Source organism: Tupaia chinensis, unplaced genomic scaffold (assembly GCF_000334495.1).
Source record: "Tupaia chinensis unplaced genomic scaffold, TupChi_1.0 Scaffold000044_1, whole genome shotgun sequence".
In the NCBI taxonomy this organism is placed as follows: domain Eukaryota; kingdom Metazoa; phylum Chordata; class Mammalia; order Scandentia; family Tupaiidae; genus Tupaia; species Tupaia belangeri.
In genome coordinates, this window is record NW_006159500.1 from 1,023,127 (window position 1) to 1,045,535 (window position 22,409).

At 37.9% G+C, this 22,409-nt stretch overlaps 1 protein-coding gene across 1 annotated transcript in view; it reads left to right on the plus strand.

Annotated features, from left to right (window-relative positions):
• The window catches only part of MAGI2 (membrane associated guanylate kinase, WW and PDZ domain containing 2), a 701,446-nt gene that overhangs the window by 618,796 nt on the left and 60,241 nt on the right, over positions 1-22,409 (plus strand). The window contains exon 18 of the mRNA XM_027773307.1: positions 18,401-18,539. Within this exon, the coding sequence (XP_027629108.1) occupies positions 18,401-18,539 (139 nt within the window). The remainder of the gene's footprint in view (positions 1-18,400; positions 18,540-22,409) is intronic.

Below are 22,409 nucleotides of genomic sequence, written 5' to 3' on the forward strand. Positions count from 1 at the left end.
AAAAAAAAAAACGAAAACAAAAAACAAACAAAAAAAAACGGTAAAACTATTCGTACCATTAAAAAAAAAATGGATATTTGATGGCTGCAGTGAGCGGTATGGGCCCAGTTGGGTTCTACTTTATAGTATGCTCTTTTTACCCAATGGGGTTTAGGCCTAAAGTCAGACTTGAGTTCATGTATAGGCATGTGTCAGCTGTGATAACTATTGGAGAGACTTAGACTAATTAAGTTCACTGACAGATCATCTGGGGAGGGGGGAGGCACGGAGGGCAATCGGGGATGACAGGGACAATGTGGGAGGAGGATGGGTCATAACAGAGGGGGGGGAATGGGGAATCTAGGATGGTAAAACAAAAGGCAAGGTGTGCAGGACACAAGAATTGGGAAATTATTTGCTGAGAACATATATGTTGACATGCTTGATTGAGCCAATGCACAGTATATCTTGGATGGAAAATTCATTTGTGTGTTGCGATGGGAAAAAAAATTATAATAAAAAATAAACTATAAAAAAAAAAACAAAGACAAAGACAAGATACTAAAATTGGCAAGAGAGAAACATCAAGTTACTTACAAAGGTTATCCCATCAGAACCTTTTGTCAGAAACAATGCTGGCAAGGAAAGAATGGGGAAATATTGTCGAAGTGTTAAATAAAAAAACAATTTCAACCAAGATGACTATACCTGGAAAGAGTATCCTTCATATGGGAAAAAAGGATAAAAACATTTTCAAATAAACAAAATCTGAAAGAATTTACCGATTCCAGGTCAGTTCTTCATGAAGTTCTGAAGGGAGTGTTATACTAGGGAAACTAAAGTCAAACAGACAGATAGAACAAAAAAAAACAACCAAGAAAATGGCTCACTTCATGATAGGAATATGTAATGAAATATCGATAAGAACATTGAATGTTATTGGATTAAATTCTCTGTTCAAGAGACACAGACTGGCTGAATGGATAATAAAACAGAAACCCTCCATATGTTGCCTACAAGAAATGCACCTTATGGATAAAGACATACACAGACTAAAAGTGAAGGACTGGAAAAAGTTATTCCATGCAAATGGAAATTTAAAAAGGGCCAGAGTCACAATACTGATTGCAGACAAAATAAGCTTTAAGACAAAAACTGTAAGAAGAGACAAAGAAGGACATTATATAGCAGTAAAAGGGCTAATTCATCAAGAAGACATAACACATAAATACCTTTACACCCAACTCAGGAGCACCTAAATATGTGAAGTAAAGCTAGAGCTAAAAAGAGTGATAGATTGCAACACTGTAATTGTTGGGGATCTCAACATCCCATTATCTCCTTTAGACAGATATTCTAGACAAAAAATAAGCAGAGATATGGGACATAAATGATACTATAAATCAAATGGACTTGACATACATCTATAGAACTTTCCACCCTAAAACCACAGAAATTACATTTTTCTCACCCCCTCATGGAACCTTTTCAAAGATCGACCATATAGGGCACAAATCAAGCCTTTACAGATTCAGAGGCATAGAAACTATATCCAGCATCTTCTCTGACCATGATGGAATTAAACTTGATATTCATTTCAGGAAAAATCCTCAAAAATACTCAAACACATGGAAACTAAGAAATCTATTTCTGAATGACTTCTCATCTATTGAAGAAATTAAGTATGAAATCAAAATATTTACAGAAACAAATGATAATGAGTACATGGATTTTCCTAATCTATGGGACACTGCAAAAGAGGGAAATTCATACCAACTTGTGAACATAAGAAAAAGATGGAAAGGTGGCAAGTAGACAACCTAACATCATGCCTCAGGGAATTATTTTTTAAAAATACAAAAAAATGCCAGGAGAAAAGAAATAATAAAGATTAGAGTAGAAATAAGTGAAATAGAAAGTAAACAAACTGTTCAGAAAATAAATGAAAGCAAAAGCTGGTTCTTTGAAAAGATAAACAAGATTGATACATTATTAACTAGACTAATTAAAAAAGAGAAAGGAACCAGATAAATCAAATTCACAATGAAGCAGGCAATATTACAACAGACATAATAGAAACACAAAACATCATTAGAGGATACTATGAGCCAACAAACAAGAAAACCTGGATGAGATGGACAAATTCATGGATACATAAAATCTACCAGGATTGACTCAGGAGGACATAGAAAGCCTGAATAGATCCATAACAAGCAATAAAATTGAATCAGTAATAAATAACCACCCAATGAGAAAAATCCCAGTTCCTGGTGGCTTCACTTCTGAATTCTACAAAACTTTTAACGAAGAGGTAACTCCCATTCTTCTCAAATTATTTCTAAAGATCCAAAAGGAAGGACCCCTCCTAAATTATGAAGCCTCCATCACCTTCATTCCTGAAACAGATAAGGATATGACAAGAAAGGAAAACCACAAACCAGTATCTCTGATGAATATAGATGCAAAAATTCTCAGCAAGATATTAGCAAATTGTATCCAACATCATATAAAAAAGATTATTCATCATGACCAAGTAGGCTTTATTCCAGAGACGCAAAGGTGGCTCAACATACGCAAAGCCGTAAATGTAATATGCCATATCAACGGAAAGAAAGATAAAAACCATATGATTATTTTAATCAATGCAAAATAAGCATTTGACAAAATATAACACCCCTTCATGATTAAGACTCTCAGTAAAATTGGCATAAAAGGATCATTTCTCAGCATAATAAAAGCCATCTATGGAAAAACCTATACCTATCAATATACCGAATGGGGGAAAGCTGAAAGCTTTTCCACTAAATTCTGGTACAAGAGAAGACTGACAGCTTTCTCCACTCTTTTTCAATATAGTGCTGGAAGTCCTTGCCAACGTGATCAGACAAGAGAATGAAATAAAAGGCATTCAAATAGGAAAGAAGAGTTGAAATTATCTCTGTTTGCAGATGATATGATCATATACATAGAATACCCAAAGGTATCCATGAAAAACTTCTAGAAGTAATCAATGAATACAGTAAAGTGGCAGAATACAAAATCAACTTACAAAAATCTATAGTATTTCTATATACAAACAAGTTGACAGAGGTAGAACTGAAGAAAGGAATCCCTTTTACCCTAGCCACAAAATGTATAAGATACCTAGGGATCAACCTAACTAAGGAAGTCAAAGATCTTTACAAAGAAAACTGAAAATCTTTTTTAAAAAGATATTGAAAATGATATGAAAAAGTGGAAGAACATCTCATGTTCCTGGATTGGAAGAATTAATATAATCAAAATGGCAACTCTACCCAAATAATCTACATATTTAAAGCAATTTCAATCAAATTACCAGAGACATCCTTAACAGATCTAGAAATGCAATCAAAGAATTTGTCTAGAATCATAAAAGACCTCATATTGCCAAGTCAGTCCTGTGCAAGAAGAGTGAAATGGACGGCATCTCACTCCCTGACCCCAAAATGTACTATAAAGCTGTGATGTCAAAATAGCATGGTATTGGCACAAAAACAGACACGTCAACCAATGGAATAGAATAGAGACCCCAGAAATAACCCTTAAAACATACAGCCAACTGATATTTTACAAAGGATACCAATCAATCCAGTGGGAAAAGGAAAACCTCTTTATCAAATGGTGCTGGAAAAACTGGGTATCCACCTGCAGAAAGATGAAACTGAACCCCCATCTTTCACCATTAACAACAGTCAACTCAAAATGGATCAAAGATTTGAACCTAAGACCTCACACGATAAAGCTATTGATAGAAAATACTGGGGAAACTCTGAGAAACATTGGGGTAGTCAAAGACTTCTTAAATAAGACTCCCAGAGCACAGGCAATAATCCCTAAAATAGACAAGTGAGATTATATCAGATTAAGAAATTTCTGCACAGCCAAGGACACAATAATTAGTGTGAATCAACAACCCTCAAAATGGGAGAATATTTTTGTAAACTATGCCTCAGATAAGGGACTTATAACCAGAATACACAGGGAACTCAAGTGGCTTACCCCCCCAAAAAAAGGATTAACCCAAGTAAAAGGTGGGAAAATGAGCTGAACAAAAAAAATCTCTTTAAGGAAGACATATGAACAGTCAAAAGCATATGAGGAAATGCTAAACATCTCATCATAAGGGAGATTAAATATCACCTAGCTCCTGTACGAATGGCAAAGATTAAAAATATAAAAAATGGTATGTGTTGGCAGGGTTGTGGTGAGAGGGAAACTCTCCTACACTGTTGGTGGGAATGTAAATTGATTTAGCCACTGGTGAAAACAATAATGAAAGATCTACAAAAAGAACTACCATTTGATCTGACAGTTCCACTTCTAGGTATCTACCCAAAGGACAGGAGAATGCTCAGTCGGAAAAGCACTTACACATCAATGTTTATTCACAATTGCTAAGACATGGAACCAACCCAAATGTACATGAACAGATAAATGTATTGAAAAAGTGTAGCACATATACTCTATGGAATACTATTCAGCCATTAAAAAAAGACCCTGGCATTTGATTGAAAGTGGTCAGATATGGAAGATTCATTGCTGAATGAAGCAAGCCAGGCTATCAAAGAAAGATATTGTATACATCCAGTTAATATATACCGACCGCCTGCACACTATGGTAGAGATTGAAATATTGGAGGACGTAAAAGCAGTGAAAATAGTTATGGATGTTGAAGACAGTGAGAAACGAGGGGTGTTGGGGGGGGTGGGGAATGGAAGAGTATAGGGAAGAAAATCAGGGAGAAAAAATAAAGAGGCAAGACATTTGTAGGATACAGAAATGGTTTATTACCTGTTGATGATAGTATTCTCAACTGGACTGATCTGAGGTGTATTTAATGTTGGACAAATTCTCTTTATAAGTCAAATGTTGTATATCAATTGAATGTTTAAAAAATAAAAATATTTTTTTAAAAACTGAAAAAGAAAAGAAATGTTCGTGAAACTCTTACCCTATGCCAGGCACCTTAGTCAACAGTGGGAAAGCAGTAGTGAGCAATGTGTAGCCCACCCTCCAAGCATTCTGCCCTCACAGCACCCCCTCTCTCAATCTCCCACACACCTCAATACTCCTCCAAACTCTCCCTCTTTCATTAATTAATTTACATCATTAATTTGCCCTATATAGTACTAAGTTGTGTCCCCATTACAAATAAATTTTTGTTACCTGTTTTCTTTTTAAGGCAATGCCCTCGCTACTAATTAGAAGGTTCAAAGATACAACCCTTCTTTGAAGTAGTTTGTTATTTTATAAATTCAAAAATTATGGTAGATATAACACATTTTTGCATAGAAAAAAAAAACATAAAAAAATACATCACGACTTTTCTAATGATCCAATAGAATAAATACACAAGTACCCAGACTAAGAAGTAGTGTTACCATAAATACCCTAAGAGAAGCATAGCTAAAGTGCAGAGGACATGAAGAGAAGGGAGAATAAATTTTCCCTGGCATAAGTAGGAGTTTGAACAGAGTCTTGAAGAATGGATATTATTTGAAGACAAAACTAAAGAATCCTGGTTGGCATATATTATGAGGATGACAAAAATAATGAAGAGGGCTGAGGACAACAGCAAAAACAGCAGAGGTGGGAGAATCCAGGGGCGAGGGAATGAGGAGTGGGCCAGATTAAACACAGGAGAAGGGTGAGAACAAGTTGAAAGGATAGAGGCAGGTTCTGAAGTATCTATACACCATGTCAAAGAGTTTGAATTTTGTTGAGGAAGGGTAGATATTTGAGTAGAGGAAGGCAAAACAGAGATAAGCTTTAAAGAGGATTGTAGTGACCATTTGGACTGAAAGAAGAGGGACAAGACGATCAGCAAATGTGGAATGGCTACAAGAGAAATGGGGAATAAGAAGCAGCTGCTGGAGACAGAGCGAGCACAGAATTGATGTGACTTAGAAACTGACTACATGCAAAGGTAACTGAAGTCAGGCAATTTTAAAAACTAAAGTCTAAGTTTTTTTTGTTGTTGCTGGTTTTTTTTAAAGAATTATTTTATTTAACTTTATTTACATATTTAGAGGGACAGAGTGAGAGAGAGAGAGGGAAAGCGAGAAAGCAAGCTGCCAGGTTCAGGATTTGAAGCGTGGTCAGCCATGTGGGAGTCCAGCAACCTTAACCACCACACTACCAGCCAGCCCCTTTGTTGCTGTTTTTTAAAGAAGGGTATCAACTTTTTTTTTTTTTTTGGAGATGTTTTGTTTTTTTTGGTTTTGGGGTTTTTGTTTTTTGTTTTTTGTTTGTTTGTTTGTTTGCTATAGGGCACGTGCGCTCACCAGAAAGACAGAGAGTAACAGAGTCAAAAAGCAAGAAATCACCCCCCAGTGGGGGTGGCCACACCACAGTCCCTTCTCCTCCTTTCTCCCCTCGGTATCTTGGGCACACATGCACACACACCTGGCGTAAGTTTAAGCCACCAGGTCCGGGACTCGAACCACAGTCTACTACATGGGAGTCCAGCGACATAGCCATTACACCAACTGCTGGCCCCAACTTTTTTTTTAAGACAGGTTGTTCAACTCAGTAACCCTAATACTACTCATCTTTCTAGAATGATAGCATAAGAGGCTACCCATGTTAAAATATTAAAACAAAGATTTCCAAAAACAGCTCCTCTGTTACAACGTGGGCAAGGTTCCTACTATCTGGCTCTTGCCTTATTCATAAATTATTTTTTAAAGGCATCATCTGTTATATTCCTTCATTACTTTAAAATTATCCCATCCCACATCACCTCACCCCATTGAATCTTCTTGTTTTTGGTTTGGTTTTGTTTTACTTTGTTTTTGTTTTTACCAGAAGGCATCTATGTTGGCCAAAAAGGGATGGAGATAGAAAGGAAAAGGAGAAAATAACCCCCATTTGGGATGTCACACCTTGATCCTTCCTTCTCCATCTTTCCCTCCTTCAGGGATTGTGAGCACACATATGCACACACACACACACACACTTACATGTTTCTCAAGCCACTGGGTCTGGGACTTGAACTGCAGGGTCAGCCATATATGATCTGGCTGCCCCAACCACCAGACCATGGAGCTGGCCTGCTCATTCTTTTGTTCCAGCTTTTCACAAGATCTGTTCTCTTTCCTTCTCTGCTCTATCTCGTGTTCTGGAAGATTAAATGCTATGTCTGTATCACTAACCCTCTCTTGCCCACAAGTTACCTGTTGCATTTGGTCAGTGAGAAACATATGGCCAATGCGAAAATACACATTTTCTCTTTTAATTTTTTAAATTAGAATAATAAATTGTCCATTTTTGTGGGGTTACAATGTGATTTTTTTAGTACAAGAATACTGAAAAATCTTGTCATGATTATGTCAGGACAATTAGTAAACCATCATCTTAACCATTTGTCATTACTTGTATTGGTAAAATTAAAAATTTTGTTTTAGTTACTTTGAGATGTGGAAAATTGATAACTATATTCTCCATGCTGTATTTTATAACACTAAAAATTATTCCTCTTACCTATAATTTTGTTCCCATTAATCAATATCCATTTGTCTCTCCTTGCCAGCCTCCAGTAGTCATTCTTTCTCTGTATTTTTACAAGGCCATTTTTTTGAATGTCAACATATGGAAAAGATATATGGTATTTCTCTTTCTATGCCTGGCTTCTTTCACTTAACATAATATCTATTCTTGCTATAATAAATTACTGCAAACTTGGGCCAGTAGGTAGCATGGAGGTTAAGGTGGTTGGATCCCATATAGTCTACAGAGCAGTTCAAGTCCCAGACCCTGCAGATTGAAAATCATACCAATGAAAATGCATGAATGCCCCAAATCCCAAAAGGACTGCAGTATGGCCATCCCCCCAGGGAGTAATTTCTCACTTTCCTTCTCGCTCTTTCTGGTAGGCACATATCAAACTTTAAAAAAAAAAAATTATCACAAACATAATGGCTTAAAATAACACAGATGCATTGATTAGTTTCAGAGGTCTGAAGTCCAAAATCAGTTTCACTAGGTTAAAATCAAGGTATCACTTTGGCAGACAGTCTGATTCTGGAGGCTCTCGGGAGAATTCATCTCCTAATCTATTCCATCTTCTGGAGTCACCTATATTCCCTGACTTGTAACCCTTTCCATTCATCTTCAAAGCCAACCACTTACATCTTTTCTCCTCCCTTACCCTGCTTCTGCTCTTACTGCATGCACTCAGACCTTTTCCCTCATGGCCCACCCAGATAATCCAAAATAATCTTCCCATCTCAAGATCCTTAATTTAAACATATCTGCAAAGCCCTTTTGTCCATATAAGGTAACATATTCACAGATTCCAGGGTTTAAAAGGCGGGCATCTTTGGAAGGGTACATTATTCTGTCTGCTACTGAGAAGTTGAGGTTTTTCATACCATGTGGCTGCCTGCCTTTGTGCTCTGTGCTCTGGCCTCTGTGCTCTGTTCTTTCTCCCTACAACTTCTGCTCCAAGTAAGCAGCTCCTTTTTCATGATTCCAGCTCTCAGTTGACCTCAGTAACCTCCTTTTCTCCTTTGGAGTCTTTCAGACTAGAGGTGGTAACAGCATCCTCAGGTTTATCCATTGGTGCCTTCATAGCCCTCTTTGGTCTTATCCCTGCCCATATCCTTAAAATAATTCTATCATTAAATCATTCAAAACTCTCAGCAGATTGATGCAACTGCCATGCATCTTGGTATGCCTTTTACACTCTAATTCACACTGTTAATATGTCAGGTCTAGGACTGGTGTGCACACACAAAGTAAATGCAATATATAAGATGCTTAGGTTCAGGAATGCAAGGAACTGTTATCCTGTGCCAGTACAGCACCATTGCACAAAGGCCCATGCTTGTATGCAAAATAAGTGTATCTGATTAAATAAATATGCGGAGTAGTAATCCCTCATTTTCTCTCATTTACACCAGGAAAAGGAAATGAGACAATACAGAGTCTACAATAGAAGGTTTATTCTTTGATTTCTTTTTTGTTTATTTTTCAGTCAACTAGAGGAACTGACTTCATGACCTAACATAAGTGGTTTTTGAGCAACCAGATAAGCTACTGGCAGAGCTAACAGTGAGAGCTTTCTATTTTTGCTCAGGTGGATAATTTTAAGATATTGCCCCAGTCTCTTCTTTTTGCCTGAGCAGTCAAACTAGCATATGAAAATGGAATAGTGGTGGTGAATTTTTCCTTGTAGAAAATATTTTGCTCCAACCAGCGTGTCTTTAAAATGTTTCTCTGCATTCATATTTACTGCCACGCTTGCGGTTATTTCTATTAGCTTAGGGTTTGGATTATCTGCCCTGTATCTAATGAGATTCTTTTCCTAAAAACTTCCTCTAAAATCATAGCAAAAGAAATAGCATTCATGTCCTTTAGGCAGTATTTATCAAACCAACAGGAGATTTTTTTTTTTTTTTTTTTAGTTTTTAACCTCTTAATAATAATTCCAGAAAAACAGCATTTGCCTTAGTATCTCATTAATACATCCTCAGTAGCTTAGTTATTTTTCTCCTAGATTCATCATGAAAAGCTTACTACTGTGTTTCCTGTTTTATCTTTTCTGCCATTATGATGATGATGATGATGATGACTACTATATTAATAACAGATGATCCATATTAGGTGATAGAGCTCATGAAACATTTACATACGCTTTATATTATTTGATTATGGTCCAGCCTAGATGGCATACATTATGAAATCAAGTTGAAATTTTATTACAGGTGTTTAATTTGGTTTAAACAATAAGAAACATAGAATCAAATTTTAAAAAAGAAACAGCTTCTGAAAATTCCTTTTTTAATCATTCGTCTCTCCACTAGATAAATGTGTGTATGTTTGTGTATATTTGTGTATATATGTATGTGTGTGTATACACACATATATGTGTATATGCATATATATGTGTATATGCATATATATGCATATATATGTATATGTGTAAATGTATATAGATATACATATACACACACACACACACACATATATATGTATTTCCCATATGGCTGAGTCCCTGCCCTTGCAGAGCTTACAATATGGCATATGTCAGTACTTCTAAAGGAAAGCACAGGGAATACACTCAACTCGGACTGGTGGAATCATAGAAGGTCCCCTGGGTGATATCATACCTAAAACTGGTCCTAGGGATGAGTAGGATTTAGCTATTTGAAGTAGAGAGAGATACAGATTTGAGATGAGAACAGTCTGTGCAAAGGCCTGGAAAGAAAAGCACTTTAAATGCTTAGGATGGTAGGCAGAGAGTATGTATCAAGTGAGGAGAGGGTAGGACCTGAAGAATGGGACACCAATGATGATTAATAGCCCTCAAAGAGTACTTTGATTTAGAAAGGGGCAAAATCTAATATAATTCTCTATATGAGATGAGTATTGCTAATATTTGACAAAGAAAGAGGAAAGGCTTTATGAAAAAGATAGCAATAGTTATATAGAGTTCAACTATTTGTACAATGAGATACTGCACTACCTTCAAATTACACATATACTGGGTCATCAAGAAAGTCATGATGCAATTTTGCTAGGAAAATAATCATGACTTCCCTGGTGACCAAATATTTCCATGTTTTAATTTAGAGGATTTTTTAATGGATTAGAAAATGGAGGAACCCAAATAAAGAACTCCCCTTGAATCCCCACCAAAGCCAGCTCCCCAATTTGAATGTCCAGCCACAAGGCAATACCCCACCAGAGGGCAGTGTGTCCAAGTCAAAGGCCTAACATTTTTTGAGCTGTAACTAATCTTTAAAGAGTAAATGCATAAATAATAAGAATATGAAATAAGGAATACCACCTGCAGCAAGTGGTGAGTCCTCAGGATTCTGCATCAGCCTATGATTTCCTGTACTAGCTTATATCCTTCACCTTCATTATCCTTCTAAATAGGCATGCACTCAAGCATAACCTTGATTAAGGGCTCTTTCGCACATCCACAAGGCCATTTTACACCTCTATTTGGATGAAATGTGTTGTTGTTGTTGTTGTTTTTAGAGGGATTTTTGCTATAGGGTATGTGCACTCCCTGGAAAGACAGAGAGACAGAAAGCAAGAAATCACACCCCAGGGGGGATGGCCATGCAACAATCTCTTCTCCTCAATTCTGCCCTTTAGTTTTTAACCTCTTAATAATAATTCCAGAAAAACAGCATTTGCCTTAGTATCTCATTAATACATCCTCAGTAGCTTAGTTATTTTTCTCCTAGATTCATCATGAAAAGCTTACTACTGTGTTTCCTGTTTTATCTTTTCTGCCATTATGATGGTGATGATGATGATGACTACTATATTAATAACAGATGATCCATATTAGGTGATAGAGCTCATGAAACATTTACATACGCTTTATATTATTTGATTATGGTCCAGCCTAGATGGCATACATTATGAAATCAAGTTGAAATTTTATTACAGGTGTTTAATTTGGTTTAAACAATAAGAAACATAGAATCAAATTTTAAAAAAGAAACAGCTTCTGAAAATTCCTTTTTTAATCATTCGTCTCTCCACTAGATAAATGTGTGTATGTTTGTGTATATTTGTGTATATATGTATGTGTGTGTATACACACATATATGTGTATATGCATATATATGTGTATATGCATATATATGCATATATATGTATATGTGTAAATGTATATAGATATACATATACACACACACACACACACATATATATGTATTTCCCATATGGCTGAGTCCCTGCCCTTGCAGAGCTTACAATATGGCATATGTCAGTACTTCTAAAGGAAAGCACAGGGAATACACTCAACTCGGACTGGTGGAATCATAGAAGGTCCCCTGGGTGATATCATACCTAAAACTGGTCCTAGGGATGAGTAGGATTTAGCTATTTGAAGTAGAGAGAGATACAGATTTGAGATGAGAACAGTCTGTGCAAAGGCCTGGAAAGAAAAGCACTTTAAATGCTTAGGATGGTAGGCAGAGAGTATGTATCAAGTGAGGAGAGGGTAGGACCTGAAGAATGGGACACCAATGATGATTAATAGCCCTCAAAGAGTACTTTGATTTAGAAAGGGGCAAAATCTAATATAATTCTCTATATGAGATGAGTATTGCTAATATTTGACAAAGAAAGAGGAAAGGCTTTATGAAAAAGATAGCAATAGTTATATAGAGTTCAACTATTTGTACAATGAGATACTGCACTACCTTCAAATTACACATATACTGGGTCATCAAGAAAGTCATGATGCAATTTTGCTAGGAAAATAATCATGACTTCCCTGGTGACCAAATATTTCCATGTTTTAATTTAGAGGATTTTTTAATGGATTAGAAAATGGAGGAACCCAAATAAAGAACTCCCCTTGAATCCCCACCAAAGCCAGCTCCCCAATTTGAATGTCCAGCCACAAGGCAATACCCCACCAGAGGGCAGTGTGTCCAAGTCAAAGGCCTAACATTTTTTGAGCTGTAACTAATCTTTAAAGAGTAAATGCATAAATAATAAGAATATGAAATAAGGAATACCACCTGCAGCAAGTGGTGAGTCCTCAGGATTCTGCATCAGCCTATGATTTCCTGTACTAGCTTATATCCTTCACCTTCATTATCCTTCTAAATAGGCATGCACTCAAGCATAACCTTGATTAAGGGCTCTTTCGCACATCCACAAGGCCATTTTACACCTCTATTTGGATGAAATGTGTTGTTGTTGTTGTTGTTTTTAGAGGGATTTTTGCTATAGGGTATGTGCACTCCCTGGAAAGACAGAGAGACAGAAAGCAAGAAATCACACCCCAGGGGGGATGGCCATGCAACAATCTCTTCTCCTCAATTCTGCCCTCTGGACTTTTGGGCACACACACACAAGCACTCGGCCTGAGTTTAACCTGCTGGGTCCAGGACTCAAATCACAATCGACTACATGGGAGTCCAGCAATGTAACCATTATGCCATCTGCTGGTCCCTGGATGAAGATGTGTTGGCACGTTGGGTTGTTTCAAGTGATTTCAGTCTAGAACTTTGTATAAAGAGAGTTCCAGTTTCAACACATAAATTGAGACAAATAAAATTCACAGTGTTGGTACCCTCAGACATGTATTTCCATTTCCAATTGGGTTAGAAATTTTTTTCTCTGGAAAAACCAACTGGTCTGATAACCTACTGTGCCTTGCAAAGGCAACAGTGCACATTTAATAGGAAGAGCCAGGTCCTATAATAGGCACTTAGATCCCATCTAATTCAATCACAAGTCTAACAGAAGAAATGAGAAGGTCAACCAAAACACTCAGCTTGGAAAATGTTTTTATTATAATGGTGATCAAATAATAGCTAACAAAGATTAATTATTAAAATAGCTACTAAATACTAAAGGTCAAGTTGAAAATCAGCCAAAAAAAAACAGCAGGACTGTCAGGGCATCCTGTTCTCAGAGCACCCAGCAATGATGATATAGCACCAAAAGCTATAATTGTGATTTTTTTTCCCCTTGCATTTTACAATTTCATTCAGACTCAACCTCCATTCCTCTTTCTCTCAGTCATTTACCATTTGTTTCCCAGAACTTTACCTGTCTCCAAGTAAAGTCTGTCAGTTACCGTTACTGAAACCCCATCTGGTCTCCTGTAAGTACCATTGAAATTGTCATGGCTTGGCTGGAAGTGCTTCTGGCAGGCAGTATTTCAAGAAAGCCTGAAAGTGTGCTGAGGGTGTGCTGGGGTGCACTAAGCTTAACTTACTTTGTTGCAAAAATGAAGACATCTACCATAACTGAGGAACAAACCAAATGTTCACTGACTCAGCCGTGATTAACTGATGGTCTACCTGTCAGGAATTGCAGCAGGTTTAGATGACACAAGGAGTATGGGTGTGTGTTCCCTGTCCCAGAGGGATCTAGAGTTAGTTGGAGAAACCAGCCTGTAAGCAAGGAATTATCATGCATTCACCTGTGACCTCAGATCATTACTCACAAAAATCATTCAGCTCAGTCTTTCATGAGATAAGGCATAGAGATTATTCATTACTTACTGGTATAAAATTCTAAAAAAGCTCAATTCCTCATAGCTAATTATAATTTAGAGTAATTTCAATCATGTATAATCATGCAAAATAGGTTCTTCCGGTGCAGTAGGATGAAGACAGTAAGAGATTACAACTGGCTAAGCAAATCTGTGGCAATGTCCAAGCAATTCTTTCATCTGGGACTGACATGACTTGGAGCTGAAATAAATCCAGGGTTGAATCTAATTCTTACAAATATTTCATTGATCCAAGCTAAACATATATGACCCATCTACAAAAATGGCTATAATACAGAGTTTACATTTTTTCTTAATAATCTGGACTATTAACTGCTTAGAAATACTGAGATGTTTATTTTTACTTTCCCTAGCTTTGCAATAAGAACAGAAAAAAAAAATTTTTTTTGAGAGGTTTTTGCTATAGGGCGTGTGCACTCACTAGACAGAGAGAGACAGAGAGACAGAAAGCGAGAAATCAACCCCCAGGGGAGATGGCCACACCACAATCCCTTCTCCTCCATTCTCCTCTTGGGATCTTGGGCACGCACGCATACGCGCCCAGCATGAGTTTTAAGCCACCAGGTCCGGGACTCGAACCGTAGTCGACTACATGGGAGTCCAATGACATAGCCATTACGCTAACTGCTGGTCCCAGAAGAAAAAATTTTTTACCTGCAGAACCCTAAGCAAGCTCAAGGATCTAGTAATAGTTTTGTTAAAGAAAAATCTGCCATAGCGTATGAGCAGAGAGGTATGAATGGAACTGCTGAACTTGCTAGGCCGTGCCAAGAGACAGCAGTCATCTCACTCTGCCTTGCCCCGAAGACATTACTGTAAGGTCCTTAGTCATTAGAACTGCTAAGGACCACAGATAAATGTATTTCTTCCATAGAGGGAAAAAATGAACACACAGAATTCCTCCTTAAGTATTTTGGTTAGTTTCTTATATTTGACACCTCCTTGACTCACACAAAACAACACACTTGGTCCTGGACTACCTTTACCTGGTTTGATTTTCTCTCTCTCTCTCTCTCTCTCTCTCTCTCTCTCTCTCTCCATCCCTCTTTCTTTCCCTTTGCTCTCCCCCTGCTCAATTCTCTTTCTCATTCTAACAGGAACTTGATTTTTTAATAATTATGCAAGAATGAATGGAGATCTTTAAAGTTTCGTTTTAGTAACATAGCTCTGTTGAAGATAGCTACCCAGGGGAGAGAGTGTAGAAAGAGACTACATCAGAGTCACAGCTGGTCGTCGTCTTCATTTCTGAAAGGGCAGCAAATTTACCATTAGTTTTATCAAATTAATTCTCCCATTCGTGATGTAGGTTTTTTCAAATTAATTCTCCCAATTGTAATGTAGGAAAGTGATGCTGCTCTTTGTTCACACACTGGCAGTTGCAGGGAAGTCAGCTGAGGTCAGAAGGTAATGAAGTACTGAGAGAGCCTCTTCTCTCCTGACAAATTGATCTTATACATCCAGATGCTGAGAGTGTGAAAGTGAGAGAAATTACACCTCAAACTTTCTTAGGAAGTTCCAATTTAAATGGTTATACATAATACTGATACAAAAATGAAAATGAAAATGAAACTTTTATGCAATAGATGTTGTTACAGAGACAGGAATCTTGAGGTTAGGCCTGAGCTGAGTCTGCTACCAACGAAAACAGATCGAGTTGAGCCGACTCACTTTTACAATATGTCCAGAACACCTGGCAACATTCAGAGTTGTCAGCAAGAGCATCTCCACCTATCACCAAACAATTCCACCCACCAGAAGTTTATTTTTCAGATTTGGTAAGATCTTGGAGTGTTCCAGATTTTCAGTGCTTTCAATGAGGTAAGAAATCAGCAGCACCCCCCCTCCCCCCACACACACACACTGATATTCTGAAATGAGAAAGAGACTTTGGAGTCTTCAGCCTGTCTTAGAGCTATTCTCATCTCCCTCTGAGAAGATCCCACACGGGGGACCAGCAGTTAGTGTAATGGCTATGTCACTGGACCCCCATGTAGTCGACTGTGGTTCGCGTCCTGAACCCGGTGTCTTAAAACTCATGCCGGGCACATGTGCGTGTGTGCCCAAGATCCCGAGAGGAGAAAGGAGAAGAAGGGATTGCGACATGGCTATCCCCCCGGGGGGTGATTTCTCACTTTCTGTCTCTGTCTGTCTGGCCAGCGCATGCACCCTATAGCAAAAATCTCGCAGAAAAAAAAAAAAAAAAAAAAACCCCCCCAGGAAAACTGAAATTACATTATCCCAGGCTCCTGAGAACTCAATGAAAATAATGTCCCCATCTCTGAAACACCTCCACAGGGGACATAGGCCCAGCCCTTGTACAATCTTTGAACACTTCTGCTTCTCCACCTCCCACACAATTTTCCAAACTATTCCTTCCTTCTCTCATCCATGCTATTTTTTTCTCCATTAACTCCTATAAGCTTCTTGTAGGGAATAGGGAAAATAAATATGCAGGAGAATGAAAAAAAACAACTTTTTATTAAAGTCTTCCTACACTCAAGTATGGGGCCAGAGTGCAAAAGAAGTGACTGTTTCTATCACAGCACAAGGTCTCTTTTGCCTTCCACATGTTTTTCTGTTGAATATCCGTCTCTGGGCACAAGTGCCCTCAGGCAGTGGTGGCTGTCAAGGATTGATTTGGGGGTTGAGTACTTATACCCTCTTCTCCCATGGTTCTCAACTGAGCCATTCATTTATCCACAAACACATATAGCACACCACATGCAAACACACAGTTAAATGAGACCCAGTTCCTTTCCCATCATCTCCTCCTTACTGTCTCACTTGGATAGATGATGTGACAACTTCACGACTCAGCTCCTTTCATCAGCATCCACCTTTCTCTCCATTCCATTCTCTATGCAACATCTTGGGGATATTTCTAGAGGCCACTCTGCTTCTCTGGTCAGGCTACACTTCAAAGCAAAACCTAAATGCCTGAGTAGCATAATGAATCACTGACTTGGGGCCAGCAAGTGTCGTGGTGGTTAAGGTGCTAGACTCCCATATGGCTGCTCACAGTTCAATTCCCAAACCAAACGACTTATAAAATCACACCAAGTGTGTCATGTGTGTACATGCCCAAGGTCCCAAGAGGAGAATGGAAGAAAAGAGATTGCAGTATGGCCATCCTCCCTGGGAGGAGGGTGATTTCTCACTTCTCTCTGTCTCTCTCCAGCAAGTATATGCACCCTATAACTAACTAACTAACATGGTCTCAAGTCTCAGGGTCTATGCATATACTGCTCTCTTTGCCTAGAATGCTTTCCATCTCCTTTATCCAGGGAACTCCTACAGATACTTCAAAACTCACTTGCAATGTCATCAGCAGGCATGTTCTCCCTGAACATCCGATTGTGATGGCAACTTTTCCTTCCTGTCCTTTTCCAGTCTGCAGCATCCACCTTGGTGTTGCTTGCCTGTAGAAGGTTTTTCTGCAATTCTGCCTACATTATAGGTTAGACTGAAAACTTCTTTGTTTAAAGAACCCAATTAAAATAGCATTTTTACAAAGCAACTCATACTTTTTCTAGCTAATTTGTCTTAAGTTACTTGCACTAAGATGAGACATTTTTTAATTCAAAGGTTCCTGACAGTAATGGTACTGTGGGAGTTATATGATGTACCCATGGCTGAACCTCTTTTATTCCAAATATCTATTCACAAAGGCTAAAAGGAAATTGCTTATAGAATTCAGGCATCTCTGACAATTCAGAAGGGATTGGTATTTAACCAAATGGCTCCTGGCAATCAGGTGTAAGCATGACAAAGATTTAGCAAGGGCATTAGTCATGTGTGGAGAATGGAGGATACCATTTTTAATTTAGGGGGTTGTGATTAAAATAAAATTCATCAAACTTGAATATCAACCAACCACTGTTTATAATGAAGGCAGTATCACAATGGCACCCAGGGAAATTTAAATGATGCATAACAAAAATTCTCAGAGAGATACAAAACCTTTCCAACATGCTGAATTAGATGCTGCTCTAAGCCCAATGCTGGCACAGTGTTCAATGAAAAGGCCTAAAATTATTTACTTCTTGATTCAAAGCAAAGGTACCAAATTATCGAATCATGGTATCAGACATACTGTAATTTTTCAAAAATACTACTGAGTAGTTTAACTACCGTCTCTACCATACTAGATAAGTGTGAGTGACATATGTTCTAACCTCCATAGTATGATATTTTTCATTCTTATTAAAATAAATAAAGTTTGGTATTCAGATTCAGGGTGCAGCCAGGGATTCACCTCTTCTACAAACCAGCAGGCTGCAACCAAATTGTTCAGAAGCTCTTAGGCAGCTGGGGGTCTAGGGATGTTTTTTTAATCTGTGGAAAATGCACCTTGAGTCAATCATCTTTAGCTGACTTCATTTTTCTTTAATTAACAGGTAGGAGATCAAATCATTGAAATCAATGGGGAAAGCACAAGGGATATGACACATGCCAGAGCAATAGAACTCATCAAATCCGGAGGAAGAAGAGTGAGGCTGCTGCTGAAGAGGGGCACAGGACAGGTCCCGGAGTATGGTGCGTGTCACGATTGATCTGCTTTCTTGTGTTTCTTCTGTGTCCTATAAATGCCTGTGTGTATTTATAAAACTATGCCAGTTCTCTATTTCTACCTAAATGCTTATTTAGCTATTATATACATATACATATGTATATGTGAGAAAGATGTGTGTGAGCTCTTTCTTTTGCTCCCACAGTGAAGCAATGTTTAAAATACCAAATGTAGGACTTACAGGGCATCTCTGAGTGTGCAGGGAGATTTAGCACCACTTGTACCTTAGAACGTCTGCAGTTTGACTGACAGTCCTCTGTTCATTTGAGTCCACAGTAATTTATCAATTATTTCTTGAAATTGCTCATGCATTAGACTACCCATAAGACTTGTGACTAGGATCTAGGGACAAACAAGGGGTAATCTTTAGGGTGTGCATATAAACTGCAATTTATTTAATGGTTTCTTTGGCATTTAGAGAGTGTACCAAAAAAAATCTCTCCCATGTTGCGTTTTCACATGTTGTTGAGGAAGTCTCCAAAGTACATTTTAATTCATAGATTTATCTTCAAAATCTTTAAAGTTGTAATTTTCTAGCAGCTCATCACAGACATTACTGACAGGATGATTCTAGTGTATCAAAAATAGCTCAGTGGTCATTACATGAAAAGCATCCAATCCTGAGCTAGTCTTCAAATACCATCTCAGAAAGTGACAGAGATGTAGAGATACATAAGGAAGCAGTGAAGAGTGGTAAGGATAATACCCATTCAGATTTAAGAAGCAAGTTCTAACTGCTGACCTAAGAGCTCAAATTTTTGATCTAGATGAACAGACTCACTTTCACCCCTCCCTACTCTATACAAAAATATTTCTAAAGAACACTTTATCCTTTCAAATGGTGCTTTTTGCATACTTTACCTAAATAACTGACTAACATCGTCTTATTGAGGAGAGCAGATCTGTATCATGAATTTAGGTGAAATATCTGCATTCAAAGGCAATTAAATAAATACACTGTGTTTCTAGTGTCTTGCACATACTTCAAAACCTACAAAAAGATCTAGCAGGCCTGATCATTGATACAGAAAGCATTCAGAAGTTTCTGAAGAGCTTGCCTTTTGTCCAAGGAAATATTTCATCCTGGGCTCCCACTTTCAATGCCTGGATCTAATGAAATGCTTTTAAATATTAATATTAGCAATAAGCACAGGCCTGGTGTTCCTTAATGGCACTGGTACTAATCCCTTTGTAAAGAATCTAAACTCTTGGAGTAGAATAACTTTTTGCACACTGGGCATTAACTGATTCAATAATATCAAAGTGGCCTAGAAAATTCAATCGCTTCTAAGAGATACCAAAAGTGTATTTCACTCCAAGATTTATTATCTATATACCAAGGAATGTTCATGGAGTTAATCCAGTTATTGTTCTAACAAGTTAGTCTTTTTTTTTCTTCCCTTTTCTTTAAATTTATTTATTTTTACATTAATTCACTATACATCATTACATCATACAAAATGAATTTTCCATCCAGAATACACTGTCTATTGGCTTTATAAAGTTCATCTGACTCAGGAAACATGGATATCCTGAGCTTTTCATTCTTTTGTGTAATCGCTGCTTGGTCCATTCTTTCAGCAACCTGCACACCAGGTGCTTGTCCACAGTGAGCAGCCGAAACAGTACTCCTGACCAGACCAACCCATGGCACAACTCAAACTATAGCACATAGGTGTGAAGCCACCTCATATCATCTTGAAGAAAAAAATTAAAACATGTTTTTGAATAATATAAAAACTCAAGATCAGGTGAAGTTATTTCATTATTTCTTATTATCACCCAAAAATATCTGGTTAAGGTTAAATTCTCAAATTAACCAACATAGAGAGTTTTATTTATTATTTATTAATTTTTTAATCTGGGCATATGTTTGAGGAGCCCATCATTAATATTGTTAGCTATAGCCATATCACGGAATTTTTTTGGCATATTCTTCTGAAATTAACATAAAATCATACTTTCTGGTAATGTTACAGATTGTCAGCTATTTTTTATTAGCATGACATGGATTTTGGCTGTAAAGTAACTTTAGAGATGATGTCACAAAAGAAAGACTCAAAGTAGAGCAACTCTTTTAGCAAAGTAAAAGAATAGTTCTTGGGACCAGCAGTTGGCATAATGGCTATGTCGCTGGACTCCCACATAGTCTACCGCAGTTCGAGTCCTGGACCTGGTGGCTTAAAACTCATGCCGGGCGCATGTGTGTGCTTGCCCAAAATCCCAAGAGGAGAATGGAGGAGAAGGGATTGTGGTGTGGCCAGCCCCCAGGGGGGGATTTCTCACTTTCTATCTCTCTGTCTCTCTGTCTTTCTGGCAAACACACGTGCCCTATAGCAAAAACCTCTAAAAAAATAAAAATAAAAAAATTTAAAAAAAGAATAGTTTTTATATAAACATTAGTTCTTTAGGAAAATCTGAGCTGAAAGATGTATGGTCGTACATGAGAAACTAACATCTTTGAAGATAATGCCATCAGAATTTCTGGAATTTCATAGTAAATAAGGGATATTCAAGTGAGAGTGGAGTGTTCAGTAGTTCCCAGGACTATCCCACATCCAGAGATTTTTCTAGAAGGACATCTAGAGCACAGAATATAGTTTAGTGCTCCCCTAAGATTTATTACAGCATTGTAGTCAAGATATACATACGGAAGAACACTCAGGCAGGGCCCAAGGAGCACTGTGCAGCCTTCCTTGTGCTCTCTCTCTCTCCCACAAGGAGTCACCCAGAGCACACTCTCCCTGTGGCAATGAAAATGCAGCAAAGTCTGTGCAATGCTGCTGCCAGGGAAATTCATTAGAAGAGACTCAGCAACCAAGATTTTTACTGGGGCTAGTGGTGTAGGCTGTTTGACTAGCACATACCAAAAATCCACATTCTCAGAAAGAAAGCAGGGGTTCTGCACAAACCACATTGTTTGTATGGTTTGGGTACAATGAAATACCTTTATCATTGAGTGAAAGATTTATATCAGCGTAGGTAACCATTTACCCCTCACATTCCCGGGTAACAGCCAGCAGGCCTCTCTAAGAAACAGTCTCAGACTTGCTACACACACCCTTTTTTTGTACCAGGAGCAAGCCAGAGAAGTGATCACATTCGTAAACTTTGCAGATGACCCCAATATACAAGGGGTGCCCACATGTGAGAAGTTTCTAATTCCTCCACCATCCATTAAATAGACTTTACCATTAAACAGAACTCTTTGTCCAAAATAAACTAGAAAGTATTTTTAATAAAAGTCTCAAGTAGGCAGATGGGTAACAAAGCAAAATAACAGCGACAATGACAGCAAAAGAAAATGCTTGAAGAAAACAACGCTTGAGTGTACCAATAGATACAACCAAAGTTACAATCCTTTCTAAATACACCCTAATTGTGAGGCAACTAACTTCTGGGGGGGTCAGATATTTTGGTTTCCCTTATTTGCCTTTTGAGATCCTAAACTCAGCATAATATCCATCCTTAAAAGGCTGTTAAAGGGTTATCGGAATCTATCATTGGGCCAGGTAGATGGCATAGTGCTTAAGACAGCTGGATCACACATGGACAACAGCTAGGTTCAAGTCCTGGACCCGGCTACTTAAAACAACACACCTGTTGGCTTATGTGTGCATGCCCAAAATCCCCAAAGGAATGTAAAGGACAAGGGACTGTGGCATGGCCATCCCCCTGGAGAGTACTTTCTCACTTTCTGTCTCTCTATCTCTATCTCTGTGTCTCTAGCAAGCATATGTGCCCTATGGGAAATTTTTAAAAAAGAATAAGAATCTACAGTAGACATACTTCACCTATTAAACTGTTCAGGCCTCACCCAGCCTGGGAAAGAGGAA